We start from the raw sequence: 14,292 nt of genomic DNA, 5'->3' as shown, positions 1-14,292 counted from the left end.
TCAGTGTTACTGAAGAGAAGGCCTTGTCCTGGATTGCCATGCACCATCCAAGAAAGACCTGAACAGGTAAGTAAAGTCACATGGGAACAAGGAGTCCTTAAAGCACCATGGGCCCAGGTAAAAAGCATCACTGAAAATTACCCGGGAAGCCTATAAAGATGTAGCAAAATTGGTATACATGATCCATACATCAGACAACACACAAGTCACCATGTTTTAAGGCAGTTACAGTTTCTGGACATTGCATAATGGAAGCTCCACGTATAGCACATCATTCTAGTTTAATCTAGACATGACTGAAGTATGACTTGTGTCTCTCATAGCTGCCAGTCTTGCTTTTCTCCAAGTTTGAAAATGTGCACCATTATTTACCTGCAATCGAAACCATGCAACAAAGATCTCTTCCTAGAATCTGGAAGACAGGGTCCTGAAAGAGCTTCCTGTTAAGGATCCCATCATATTCTTATCATATCCTTGCTGAAGAAGGAACCATGGAAACAAGAAAGGTAGTGGATCAGATAAGAAGAAGAAAAAATAAAGACCCACTTAATATTAGTAAGCCAAAAGAAACATTTCCCTAGAAGGTGAAAATCTGGGATTACTTGCAAGCTATGTATGCTGTATTTCTCTAAAACCACTTGGTGCAACTGTGGGAAAGGTTTGAACTTTCAAGCCATTAACCTGTAGATCTCATCTAAGCATGCACAAGCATTTTGTGAAGTTTCTGCATGCATAAAGTCCCAGTTTTGTAATTATTGTTTTCATTTACTTGCTACATTTTATTTTCTTTCTTGCGGTGGAACTTAGAACACATGGGAGGCCTAAACGGTCTTTTATTCATGTACTAACTGTGTCCAGACATCCTGAATCTATTAAAAATGGAACTCTCTTTCCTTCTGCATGGCTTCTCATCTGCAGAGAAAAGGAACTCTACATAAAAGGCTCTAGAAAAAGCAGTACCCTAAACACTCCACTGAAAATGCTGCAAGCAGCAGAGCATATACAAATTGTACAGAAATATGCAACTTATTAGACATATTGAAGAAATGGTATATCTGCAGGTGAGTGCAGCTTCAGGTGGTCCAGGGGTGGATTTCTACTCCCCTTGGACCTGCATGGATTGCATCCTCCTACATTGTGGCAAACAGAAAGAAAAAAAATGATGGTTTGCAGCCAAAATTCAGTGGAAGGCATCTGGAAAGCTTAGTGTGAACAAATTTATCTTGCTTTTAGTGATGATGGGATGTGACAGGAGCCATATTTAGGGATGGGGGTGCATGCCTCTCTGTGTTCAGTGGCAAGCATTCTGTACAGAAACTAAGCAAAACAGACTCTTTATTTTAAAAATGCTCTTACAAGCACTTTCACTCCTCTTTTCTATACTGTTTACATTATTTTAGAAGACATTCTCCACAGGTTTAGCAAAACTTCTTATTTAACTGGGTGGTGTTGTCCAGCTGTCACATTATTTTATTACTAATAAAACAGGGAAAAACAGCACTTTGTTCTTTTACCTGTTTCAGTATAGTATGGAACTCCCTGTTTGACCATAGGTCAGACAATAACATACGAGCCGCTTCAGCTGCTTTTGGGTAGGATCTGTACACAAGAAAAGAGGCAAAAATGCATCAAATATCATCAAAAACGACAGCTGGCATTAACACTGCACATCTTATAAACCAGGCCTCTCATAATGGTACTTGAAAGGCCCTTAGCTAAAACTGAAAAGTTCATCTTGGATTACTGATGATTGTTTGTGCTTTTGATAAATAGCCCTGATATTTTTTTCCTCTCCTCCTTCTGATCTATATTCCATCTTCACTGAACATTAAAAAGCAACAGGTGGAATAGTGAGCACATTTTTTCTGGGTGGATGCGGTAATAATGTCAGGCTCCATCACTGCAAGTAGAATGGTGGAAGTAACTCATGAGAACCAGTGCGGCAAGGTGGTGAGGGCAGGGGACTTGGTAGCCAGAGAAGCAGGTTCTGGGCCCGCTCAGTTGTGAAGCTCACTGGGCAACTTTGGGCCAGTCACTCAGCAACTGAATACTACAAATGGATAAGAAAAGCAAGGAACTGGATGCAGAGGTAGCTGTGCATATCTGGGCCGGTGGAAGGAGATTTCCCTGCCCCCTTCCATGTGGCAGCCTCTCCAGACAGCTCCCAAGGCACACAGTCAGAGGCACCTTCCATGACTGGAGCACCACTTCTGGAAAGGGGTTCTATTCAACTGTTGAAAATCCTCTTGTCCCCCTCAGCCCCATCCATCACAGCTTATCCCATTCAGCAGGGTCCCCCAGCTGCCTATGTAGCATCTTCGGAGAGCCAAAATGGATTGATGTGGAGAAGAAGGGGCAGGAGGTCCACCTTCACCAGCCTTCTTGCGCATGCCTACATCTGCATCTAGTCAATTGTACATGTTTGTATTACGATGTTTGTATTATGATGTGTATGATTTGATCATGATTATGATCCAATTCAGATGCTGTTCACAACATCTTGTAAACTAAACTTAGTTTACAAGGTTACCCAATGGCTATAAAGCACTATAAAGCGTTACTAAGTTGTCATTAGTCATGGTCTGACACCATTCCATGGTATTAATAATCCTCCAATTATGCCCATTACAAAGTTTAGGACATTGCTTCAATATGTAAAACCACAAATATTAAAATGTGTATTATGCTTTTATAGTAAGCATTCATATAATGCTTATTACAAACACTGTTCTGAAATACATTTGAAATAGAGAAATTGTAAGCTGAGAATCTACATTAACTAAAGTTATGCTGTCCCACTAAGCACTAAGTGGCAGGGGGGAGTGGTTGAGAGTGTCTGAGAAACTGAGAGCAATGCTGCCAGAAGGCCAAGAAACTAAAAGAAGACCATAGACTGGAAGGGCAGCAGTGAAGGCCAAGGTCATCCACTGCATTGTATTCCTGATCTGATTACTATGTCTGGGTGTGAAAGTTGGACAGTGACGAAAGCTGGCAGGAAGAAAACTAATATATTCAAAACATAGTGGTAGAGGAGAGTTTGTGAATACCCTCGACTGAAAGAAAGACTAGCAAGTGGGTCCTGGATGGAATTAAGCCAGGGCTTTTCCTGGGAAATGATGAACTTAGGGTATCATACTTGGGGCACATAATTAGAAGGCAAAACTCACTGGAGAGGACAATAATGCTGCAGAAAGTTGGGGACAGAAGAAGAAAAGGAAGGCCAAATATAGAGGAAGCCACATTCTTGAGTATGGAAAAACTGAACAGAGGTATCAGACAGGATACTTTGGAGGGCATTCATTCATTGGGTTGCTAGTTTCCCATACATCCACTCATCCTCACCATCACTCACCCATTTCGGCACAGGCTTACTACATTATTTAACAAGCTGCCTGTCAAATACGGCTTGGCCATTTGTGGGTTGGACATAAGTAGGTTCCTCAGGGTGTAGCAAGCAGATGTCATAATGTCTCCATAGTTGCTGGAACCTGGAGCCTGGAGGGCTAGAAGACGAGTCACATCTGGAAGCACCTGGTGAGCTAAAAAGAGGAAACAACACTACCATGAAATTAAAAAGCTACATAAAACTATTGTGACAAAATCTGGTCTAGAGTCAGGCTTTTTGGAAAATGTTAGTCATCTGCAGAGCTTTCACAACAGAGACTGGTTTGGCTGCAAGCAATGTGGCTCCACATATGTTAAAATGGACATACTAGTTTATGTATCATTTCTGGTGAAATTCAGACCTGACCTAAATGATGGCATACTCTACATCCAACCTGCAAAATCTGGAAACTTTATTTTACATAAGATAGAGGCAGCATGACCCAGAGATGCTTATATAACTCTGGTTTAGTGTGCTTTGTAGAAGAATGGAAGAAGCTGTCCATTGCAGTTCCTCTCAGTTTCACATTTTTGCAGTCTTAATACAACTCCACATGAAAATTCATAAACATTTTTGCACATTTCTTCTAATACATGCATTTTTGTATGAATTGCTAAGACATACATGTTTGCAATCCATTTTCCCAATATGGCAGATTTTGCACATCATTTCCCCTGACATATGCATTTTTAATGCAGTTTTTGATTGGTGAACTAATTCAAAATTGCAAAATTAGGTAAGCGCACAATAACATTAAACCAAACCAATTCCTTCCCCATCCCTAGTTCTATAGCACTAAACGATAGTTGATCTTGAGCAAAGAGGGCATATATAAGCAAGGAGAGGTTTTCAAACAGCAAAATGAGCAAGACAGAACAAGGAAGACACTGACTACTGAATTGGTTTTATTACTTTTTCCTTTTAAAATGCTTATTCTGACAGAGAAGATACCAATAATATTAAAAATGGATATCAAATAACACAGTACGACTTGTACGCTTTAAAATATATTATGAAGTGGAGAATGTGTATAAAGATAGACAAGATTCCAGATATGCCCATGGATTTTTTTTTTTAAAGGTACCTACCCATAGTTTTGTGGACTATAGGATGCCGAGACATATTGCTCAGTAAAGATGTGCCAGAACGGACAACCTCAGCATTACTGGACTGCAGGAGTCGAGCTATACGGGGCAAACCTTTCTCCTTTAAAGCAATCATCTGGCTCATTGCATTGGACATCTAGTAGAAAAAGAAAGTGGCATTCAGAATACTTTCCAGAGCTTTTGCTTCTTTCTCATGAAAATATGAAACCAATGAAAAGCTACATTATTTCAAATTAGGAAGAAGAGTAGAGTATCCAGAATTCCCTTATGAATAAAGCAATCAAATATCTGTTGGGAATGCTTGGTGCTATAGTGGAGCCAAGATGCACAGGGATGTATCATCAGCACTTCTGATTCGCAGGGGTGTTGATGTTCTCTGTCATCCCCATCCCTGAAACTTCCTGTTTCCTTGAGTTTAGCTGCAACCTTCACAACATTGCAAGAAAATTAATGTTTCCAGCAATAGTACATTTTTCCCTGTTGTAGCATTGAGTATTTTTGGATGGCTTAGTCTTGACTAGGCAATTAAATCCGATTAAAGATATGCTCCTTGTGGAGATAGAAACATAAATTCCACAACTGTCTGGAATTTTGGATTCTTCTTGGGGGTGTAACTATGGGGACTGCCATGATGAGTACCTGCACTCTAAAATTTACAATTACACCTCTGGAAACTGCAAATCATATTTGACATGTTATGCAGCCTGACCTCAAGGGAACACTGTGCACACACCCAAGGCATTATATGAAAAATTCTCTTTTTAAAAGCACAAAGGTAAATGAAAAATACTGAGCTTCCTATGGAATATTTTGCTGATCAAATTTTGATTTTTTTTTAAATAAAGTGAACAGTTGTGCCAGAATGATTAAATACCCTATTTCTATCAGTATGTTGGCTGAACCAAGGGCTAGACATGTTTCATATTTTGCTGGGTTTTGATCACACTAGCTGTCAGATTCATTTCCACATTTTTGTCTTTGCATTAAAGCGAGCAACTTTGTTCTCCCAAATGTGGAGGTGAAAATATTCTGTTTACCAATCCTCTGCTTGCAGTCAGGTTTTGCAGGGCTCCGGCACAGGCCTCCAGAGTGGCATCTTTCTTGCTTTGATTCATTAGAGACAGGTACGTGCGGATGGCATCTGAATGGTACAACCAGCTGGACCCTCTGGGTTTCAAATCCTCTTCAGGAAGAGGTAGATCATACTCCTCATACTAAGGATTAGAAAAGGGAGACACCAATGAAGCTGAAGCTTTATGAAGAGAACAACTGTAGCAGAAGAATGAATGGAAGACTGATTGGCGATCAGGGCCAGAATAAAATGAAAGATGGAGAGAAGAGCAACTGGAAAAGTCAGTGTGAGAGATGGGAGTATGGGTTGGAGGGAGGCCAGAGAGTTATTGAAAGCACAGGTGCCATGTTGGGTTTTCGAACTAGTATTTATTACTATTTATCCGGTGACTGTGCATTCCAGATTTTACATGTTTTGTACCTGAATATATTTTACATCTTTTAAAATGTTTGTTTTGGTCTGACTTGTATATCTCACCCAACTGCATCATTTTAGAGCACGCAGCTAAGGATGTAAAGAGGAGAGGCCTATAAATAAATAGGTGATGGCAGCTGGTGTTTTGGGGAGTCCTGGAGAAAGGCTGAACTAAGTGAAGGATCAGAATCCTATGGGGATTTTCTAGATACATCACAATTTGGTGGAGGCAGTGAGATATGTGATTACATATATGATTCAGATGTGATTACCCCATGATGATTAAACCTGTCAGGAAAATATCAGCGTGTGTCTTTGTACCTGCCTGGTGAAAAGATAAAAAGTATAGGGATGGGTATTAATTTTATTTTAGTTCATTTTTTGGGCAAGAATTTACCAAATTTAGGAAATATCTTCATATTTGGGATGGATAGAATTCAGTTTTTTAATGAATGTTGGAGAAACCAAAATGCACAGACATGTCCATCTGTGTTTTGGGCTTGGAGAGCTTAGCTCTTAAAAGTCTGGTTTTGAATCCTCACATACTTAGCCATGTCAGGGCTAGATTAGTGAGCCCTCTTTTTTTCTGAGAATATACAGCAGGCAGGTACAATGCAGTGCTCTCCATGTTGAGGGCAACAATACCTATTGAATGTGGCTCTTGTGAGTGGGCTAGAATTTTGCTCAGCTTATTTGTGATGAGAAGTTACCAGCATTCATGGACATCTTCATATCTGGATAGAAACAACTTGAGGTTTTAATAAAAATAAATGCAGGAGAAACAAATGGACAGATTCATCCATTAGGCAAGCACAGATGCACATAAATGGCAGACATATATAAGCTTCCATATAGCCTAAAGTGCCTGATCCTGTCTAATCTCAGATGTTAAGCAGGGTCAGGCCTGGTTAGAATCTGGATGGATGACCTGACTGTATGATTCTATGATTATTGTTGTAAACCAAACAGAGAGCTTTGGCTACAGATGGTATCCAAATGCAATAATAATACTTTAATAATGAAAATAATAGTAATAATAATAATGCTTGGGATATATAGTAATTTCCCCCAAGAACCTACTGGTTTTTACCAAATATCTGGTTGTGAATAGTTAAATTTCCCTATTGCTTTAAAGTGTCTTTTTATGCTGTGTTATTTTTATAATGAGACTTGATAAAATACCAAGAAGTAGGAAAGGGAATTCTGCAATCTGTAAACGAAACAGCTCCAAGCTCTGGTTCTTACCTCCAGTTTCCCGCCTCTGTTGTTGAAGCAACCTGTCAGGCTTTTGTCTGTGTAGGTGCTTCTGGCCATGTGGTTCAACTGTGTGTATTTATTGGGCACCTCGGCATCCAGACGGTAGGACAGATTGTGCAGGATACAAATGCAGTTTTCCACTGACTAAAGTAACAACAATAACCATTAATGTCTCACTTGCACCCTCATATCTGCCTCCTCTCCCTCCCCTCTTCAGAATCACTATCTTAACTGACCACTAGCACACATATGCCTTACACACCGCAGTTACATCCTTATATTTCAGAGGCCACCTTGGTTTAAAGACTAACCTTGTTGCACTAAATTACATTACCCCAAGGATAGATGTCCCATTGAAGTAATCGTTGCAAGTTCCCTGCTAGAAGATCATTTAGCATATTCCTGGAGCTACCCCAAATATTAGGAATTAATACTAAATGGTTTACTGTGTATGTTTTGTGTAACTCCCATATGGGAGAGAGAGACAAAGTGATTCATTTAAGTCAGTTTTTCAGATGCTTTGGACAAAAACTCATCATCCACAGCCAGCCTGCTTCATAGAAGTTGTACTCCTAAATTTCAGGAAAGCACTAAGATAAGTGATGACTGGTCTCACAATACAAAGAGGTTAGAGCTGAATAGCGACCTCCATGCATAAAAAGCAAGTTCCAGTTAAAGAACTTTATGAGGTCAGAGTTTTAGATAAGCTCAGTAGAATAGATAAATGCTTATACCTACACCCAATTTGATTCTATGCCATGCATCTATCATGACATAAGAAGTTATTGCTGAGTACAAGGATATCAGTTCTAACAGAGAAGCCTTCCTTCCTATGCATTTTTCACATTCCTTGAATTTAATGCTTCCCAGTCTGTTTCTTCTATTATGAGAAATTCAGTCCCTCGGAAGGAATAAACATTCTCTATTTTTCCACACAGCATTGGACTATGCATTGCACCTATTTACAAGAGAGATCATAGTAGTTGCTTGATTACCATCCAGCCTGAAGAAAAGTGCTGGAGAACTTGAAATCATGTTCATTATTTCATGACATTTTACCTGAACCTAATAATGCTATAATTTGACCATTATTTGTGCATATGGTAATTCCTGACCCATGGCTATGTATATACAACATACATAGTAACTTTAGTAACTTTCAAAACTTTGGAAGATGTTGGGTTGTATCCAATGGTTGCATGAATGGAACGCAGACTATTCAACCCATTTTAATCTTTTCCCTCATGCACCTTCCTGTGCCCCCTCCCCCTCCAAAGTGTCTCCACAGGGCCAAGGGACCTACTGACCACAGTTAGTTTTCCTGTATGGGACTGTACTTGGGATGGAGGAATCTCCTGAAATCAGGTGGAAGAACCATGTGAGAGCAGGGCTTCCAATGGAGCAAGATTCTCCCCACTCAGTTTTGGGGGTGGGGGTCTTTTACTCATGCAATCTTTGGATCCAACCAACCACTGTCAAAATGAAACTGGGTTTATTATTGCCAATACTAAGCAGGAACTATATCAGCTGTGAAGCATATACAAATATAGTTGTATGGGTCTTTGGTACCTTGTCATCGGGTCGGTTGGCTGCCACACAGTTCTGGGAATAAGCCATTACAGCATCAATCAGTCCAGGGTAGTTTCTCATGGTTTGGCGTCCAGCATCTGCTGAACTCAGGTTTCTACAAGGAAAAGATATTCAATAAATCAAAGGGAGGGGAATTCAAAGCAACTCATGTAGTTATTCTCTGCCTACATTCAAGGTCTAAATATAATTCTCTCCGATTCTCTTTAGAAATCAAATGCATCTGTAGAGATGGCATGGTGTATATCATATTGTACCCTGACAAAACATATCCACTCTAAAGAAATGATTATCTGCCAATAGATATTTCTAAAGAAGCCCAAGAAAAAGACAAAAAAGTATCCTAGAGCTATTTTAAATATTTTATTAATGGCATTTGTATACTGCTCCATATCTAGTCAGGTTCTGGAGAGGAGAAGAATAAAAAGACAAAACAGACAAAGAAAGAAAAGTGGTGTATCAAAACACGATAACATTAAAGCCATGGAAGAACAGCAAGGCTTCCTGGTCAGCAGCAACCAGGAACAAGATAGTAAGAAACATACATATTCACTAGGCCCTTGACATTCTTTGCAGAGCAGTTATAGAAGGAAAGACAGCTAGAGCTGCTCAGAAACCTGAACAGCTGAGAACAACAATGGAAGAATAGGAGGTGGTATAAGCCCCGTCCTCCTCCCGTCCTGCCTAGCTCTTGCAGGCAGGGCAATGGATAGGTGGAGAGCCCCAAGGCCAGAGGCCCCCCCCCCCCACTTTAATAAAAAACACAATCTATTGGATGATGGCATTGGTATTGTAAATATAGTTAATGCTTTGTTAATTTATGCTCTTTTGTTTAAATTGCTTTTTGAAACTGTTGTTTCAGTTTTTGTAAAACACTTTGAAATGTTTGATAAAAGGTTTATAAATGCAAAAACAAGATATTTCTGAAGGCAGTTGTAGGATAAGCTACAAAATTCATCTTGAAGCACTATTCTATGCAAGCTTGGATAGGAAAAATCCTACATGTCCCTAGCAATTGGACCTTGAGGTTTTTTTTTTCAATATGTTCAAAGAAACTTTAATTTTTTTCTCCCCAACCTACCTCAAGCAGCCTGTGGCATTGAAAAATACCTCAGGATCAACCATTTCTCTTGATCTGTTACTAACACCATCAGACCAGCCAGAAAAAGGAATAATAACACGATCAGTCAGAACAGGAAGAGCATCATTTATCAAATCTTCTTTCAGTTCATCAGTGGAGGACAGGTTCCACAGCAATCCTGGAAAGCAAATGAAAAAAGCACACTCCATGTAGATATCAGACAGCACGGGGGAAGGAACAGAAGCCAACAGGCACACGCTACAGTTCTCTGCCAGTGTTTTTCTAAAAATCAGGATATAGAAGATAGTTAAACTAGTAAGTATTATGAATGTTCTAAACAGCAATCCTACATATTCAGACACTCTCTAAGGGTGTTTAGGATACTGTGGATTTATACCTCCAAGACTGCCAAACCAATGACCTGATTTTCCACCCACAGCCTTCCTCCTAAGGTTTACAGTGGCCCCCTTTTCCTTGGAAGGGAAACAAATGGGTGTTTTGGGGAGAGCCTGTGGGCCAGGAGGGCCAGAGGACATAGATTCTTGAGATCCACCAGCACCTCAATTTCCATTCACTTCTGCAGGCTCAGAGGCTTGTATATTACCCCGCAGGCTTGTTCAGTCAAGACCATCTGAGTTTAGATCTAAGGATAATCAGGGAGGGACAAAATGGTTTGTCTGAAAGGTCATGTGCAGTTTATTGAACACGATCATGGAAAGTGGCTGCAGATCATAAACAATTATGCAAACAGAAGCTGACACTTATCCCTGAGTTGTATTTTAATTCAATGGTTCTTGCCCCAAGGGACTCTTAACTTGGATACTTGTGTGCTCCTCATCCCAAGTAAAAACAAAAACAAAGCCGAAGCTGAGAGGCTAGAGAGGTCTTTCCGCACTGCTCCAGAGGCTGAGGCACAAGCTAATCCCCTTTCCTATGCTACATGGCCAGGTTGGAGTGGAGGCAGCTGAAGTTGTTTCAATAAAACAAAGAGTTTTGTTTCTTCCAGCAAAGCAGCCTTTATACAAGAAATATAAATGGGGAAGGCAGCTTCAGGACAGTTCTCTCTCTCCCATACAGACCATAAAAATATACGAATAACCCTAATAAATGACCTTCCTCACTTTAAACACCAGAACTTCAGATGTCCAAAATATCACTGACATTACCAGATGTTGATGTAGCAGCAAAACCCTCTGTGATGTCGAACTGCAGTGGGGAAAGTACCTGTCAGCTGCTTCTGTATTTCTGTGTTCCCAGTTCTCCTCAGGAGGCTCACAGACTCTCGAATTCCGTTCTGCCGCCGTGTTTCTATCTTATTGGTGGGATTCCTGAAGACAAGGTTCCGAAGGGCCCCAGCTGATGCCTGCTGCACATTTTCATCTGGGCTACGGAGAAGTTCAATAAGCTTGGCTATGCCACCCAGTCGGTAGACCTAGGAAAGAAGGGATCACAATGCTCACTGATCAAACAAGGCTCCATAGAAAGTTCAGTTGTTCCTTTCTACAATTTAAAAAAAAATCCATGTTAAAAGTTAAACATAAAGCATGATATATACCCCGTGAGTGTTAACAGTGTTGAATCCCTGTAAGCTATTCTGAGCTGCTCTGCCCCCTTGACAGATGAATAAGTTTCTGGAGAGGGACTTTGTTAGGATCAAAGGAAAGAAAGTGTTTTTCTACTAATCCTAGTTCATCTCCCCTCAGATCAGGTTTCTTTCACTTCAAAGTGGTCAGAGTCCTTAAAAACCTGCGGCACTTTGGGGTGGCAACGAGGGAGGGGAATGAGGGTTTGGAGATATGCTCCATAGGATGCAGCTTATGGTTTGCGTCCCCTTGCTCTACTTCTCCACCAGATAGAAGGTAGCCATGGCCAGAAACCTGCTGAGGATGGACCATCCAGCAGGGAACTACTGACAAGAGTAGTTGGAGTCATGGAGCTGCTCATCTTTCCCATGCAATTTGCGTGTTCACCAGCCTTGTGCTCTGGCTTAGACAATGATGGAGCCGCGAAGGAGCAGTAGATGCTACTGCTTAGCTTCTCCCTGGCACTTTGTCCATCAGGCAAGTGGGAGCAATGATGCCAAGGAGGATGAGGAGCCAGAGCAATTAGTGGCAATGGTGATCAGAAAGTAGTCTCACCAAGGAAGGGGGGGCATTGTCAAAAAACCTTTAAAAAACCCGGATCTGATAGATTTCTCTGCCTCTACCTAGGATGTCTGAAGATCTCAAGGGCTCAAGCTCTGTCTCATCTGCCATTTTTCTTTAGTCACTTCCAGCTGCTGCCCTCAAAACATTTCCTGACGGTAACAGTCATCACTATGCTCATTAAGAAAAAATACTAAAATGAAAACACAGTGTTCCAGAAGTAAACAGAAACCACTACATTGTAGTAGGTAGCTTTATTTTACTAACAAGCAGATAAGTTTGATGGCTCCACACTGGAAAGAATGATGATAGTAAATCTGCATCCAGAACAGATTTTTTCCCTAAACCGGGCCAGATAATTGTTGACCTGTTTGTCCTGAGTAGATCTTAGAAAAGGTATATGTCCATGAAGACAAAATGCTTATGTTATTCTGGCATGATATACATAGCTAAGCTAATTGTTTTGATGGGATTTTTCCCCTCATGCTCCAGTTGTCAACATATATTGATAATTTGAGCTTTTCTGTGAGAGCTTAACTAAACCCTCATTTACCTTCAGCAAGGTTTGCAAAACTGGCTCTTGTTAAGCTAATTTCTTCAAAGGTACAAAACTGAATTTAAAGGTGAATGCTGACACATTCAGGGCACAATCTTATGCTTGTTAATGGCCTACATCCCCTCACCCACTACTCCCAGCATGCCCCAGCCAGGACTTCTTCTTTTTGTCTAAAATTTTATTTTGTCTAAATACATATAAGAATGCATCTGTACAGAATTTGTCTTATGGTTTGTTACAGTTGCCAATAGTTTAGAATTCATGTATTCAAAATTTTAAGATTTTTGTTGAATTAATTCATAATAAAATGAATAAAACTATATGTTACCATCATTTCCTAAAAATAGCCACTAATGTAATTCTCCATGTGGAAGATAAATGCCTTTGTTTTAATTCAAATAGTCACATGTGAAATTACCCTAAGATGTTGATGCTTTTAGCAGTTGTAAGTAGTACAGCTAAATTAGGCTCCTGTAACTCGAAGTGTATTTATTGGTCTACCCATTGCATGCAAGGCCAAGGTATTATAGTACCTCTTATTGTTGAAAGGGCAAGATTCCTCTTCCCAATTTGGCCCCTTTCTATTTCTGTTGGAGCAACAGGAAACATGAGTTCTGACATAATACCACATATTTAGGCATCCACCACAAAACCACAAAAAGCTGAAACATTGTGCTGAGGATAACATTACCTCCTGCTTGGCAGATTCATCTTGAAAACAGGTATGCTGCAGGTAGTAAGCACCCATGGCCTGGTACTTCTCATCTGATGAACACAGGAGTTGGATGGCTTTCTGGATGGTCATTGCTCCATAATCAATCTCATCATTGCATATTCTAAATACAGAAAGAAAAAAAGATCAATTTTAAAATAATCACATAATCAGACCACTGACCACACTGACTGGTGCTGATGGGAGTTGTAGTCCAAAACATCTGGAGGGCACCAGCTTGCCTGGTACTGTCTTAGGCCTCTGAGTCCCTTTCAGTCCCATTATTTATAAATACACTGTCTGAGTCTGGACCTGGGTGCCCTGCTCTGTATTGGTTCCACCCAAATAGGGATAATGATTCTAGAAGATGCTGCTCAGCCCCATATCGATTGTCCTGCAAAGTTCTATTCTTTACCCCATTCAATTTAACTTCTACATGAAACCACTGAGTGAGCTGAGGACACCCAGGTTTATTCCTCTTTTTTTTTAAAGCCAAGAAGAGCAGTGGGCATTCTAAATTGCTGCCTATATATAGCAGTGGGTTAGATTAGGGTCAATAAACAAAGATTCAACCAAAACAAAGAAGTGTTAGTGTGGGGGGTCATCCACTCACCTGACTGATTTTCATTCCACTTTGGAGGGTTGGATTCCCCCTGAAGGTTCACAATTTGAGTGAACTGACTGACTCAACACTATCTGTTGGAGGCTTGGTTAGACTCTGTGGCTCATAATGGGTGGGTCATCAGCTTGGGCTAATAAACCAGCTGTGACCCTACATAGGCAGAGACAGCCTTGCTAAAGTTATCCATGCTCTGGTAGACTTCTATTAAGATGGGTGTAATGGAAACTGGAATAATCTGGAAACTGCTTCTGCTCTAAAATATGGTAGCAGGATCACTAACTGGGACTGGATGATTTAATCGTATTATACCAGTGCTTTGATCTCCTCACTGGTTTCTTTTTCATTTCAGTACCTAA

The 14,292-nt window shown here is 40.4% G+C and overlaps 1 protein-coding gene across 1 annotated transcript in view; it reads right to left on the bottom strand.

Annotated features, from left to right (window-relative positions):
- Positions 1 to 405: 405 nt before the first annotated feature.
- The window catches only part of PKP1 (plakophilin 1), a 44,771-nt gene continuing 30,884 nt past the window's right edge, over positions 406 to 14,292 (bottom strand). The window contains exons 4-13 of the mRNA XM_044429633.1: positions 13,294 to 13,438; positions 11,127 to 11,334; positions 9,903 to 10,080; positions 8,804 to 8,918; positions 7,223 to 7,378; positions 5,529 to 5,705; positions 4,474 to 4,627; positions 3,353 to 3,539; positions 1,515 to 1,599; positions 406 to 477 (exon numbers count right to left, since the gene is read on the bottom strand). Of these exons, the coding sequence (XP_044285568.1) occupies positions 406 to 477; positions 1,515 to 1,599; positions 3,353 to 3,539; positions 4,474 to 4,627; positions 5,529 to 5,705; positions 7,223 to 7,378; positions 8,804 to 8,918; positions 9,903 to 10,080; positions 11,127 to 11,334; positions 13,294 to 13,438 (1,477 nt within the window). The remainder of the gene's footprint in view (positions 478 to 1,514; positions 1,600 to 3,352; positions 3,540 to 4,473; positions 4,628 to 5,528; positions 5,706 to 7,222; positions 7,379 to 8,803; positions 8,919 to 9,902; positions 10,081 to 11,126; positions 11,335 to 13,293; positions 13,439 to 14,292) is intronic.

This window comes from Varanus komodoensis, unplaced genomic scaffold (genome assembly GCF_004798865.1).
Source record: "Varanus komodoensis strain SLA01 unplaced genomic scaffold, ASM479886v1 scaffold1, whole genome shotgun sequence".
NCBI lineage: Eukaryota > Metazoa > Chordata > Lepidosauria > Squamata > Varanidae > Varanus > Varanus komodoensis.
This window is presented reverse-complemented; position numbering and strand designations above follow the sequence as displayed.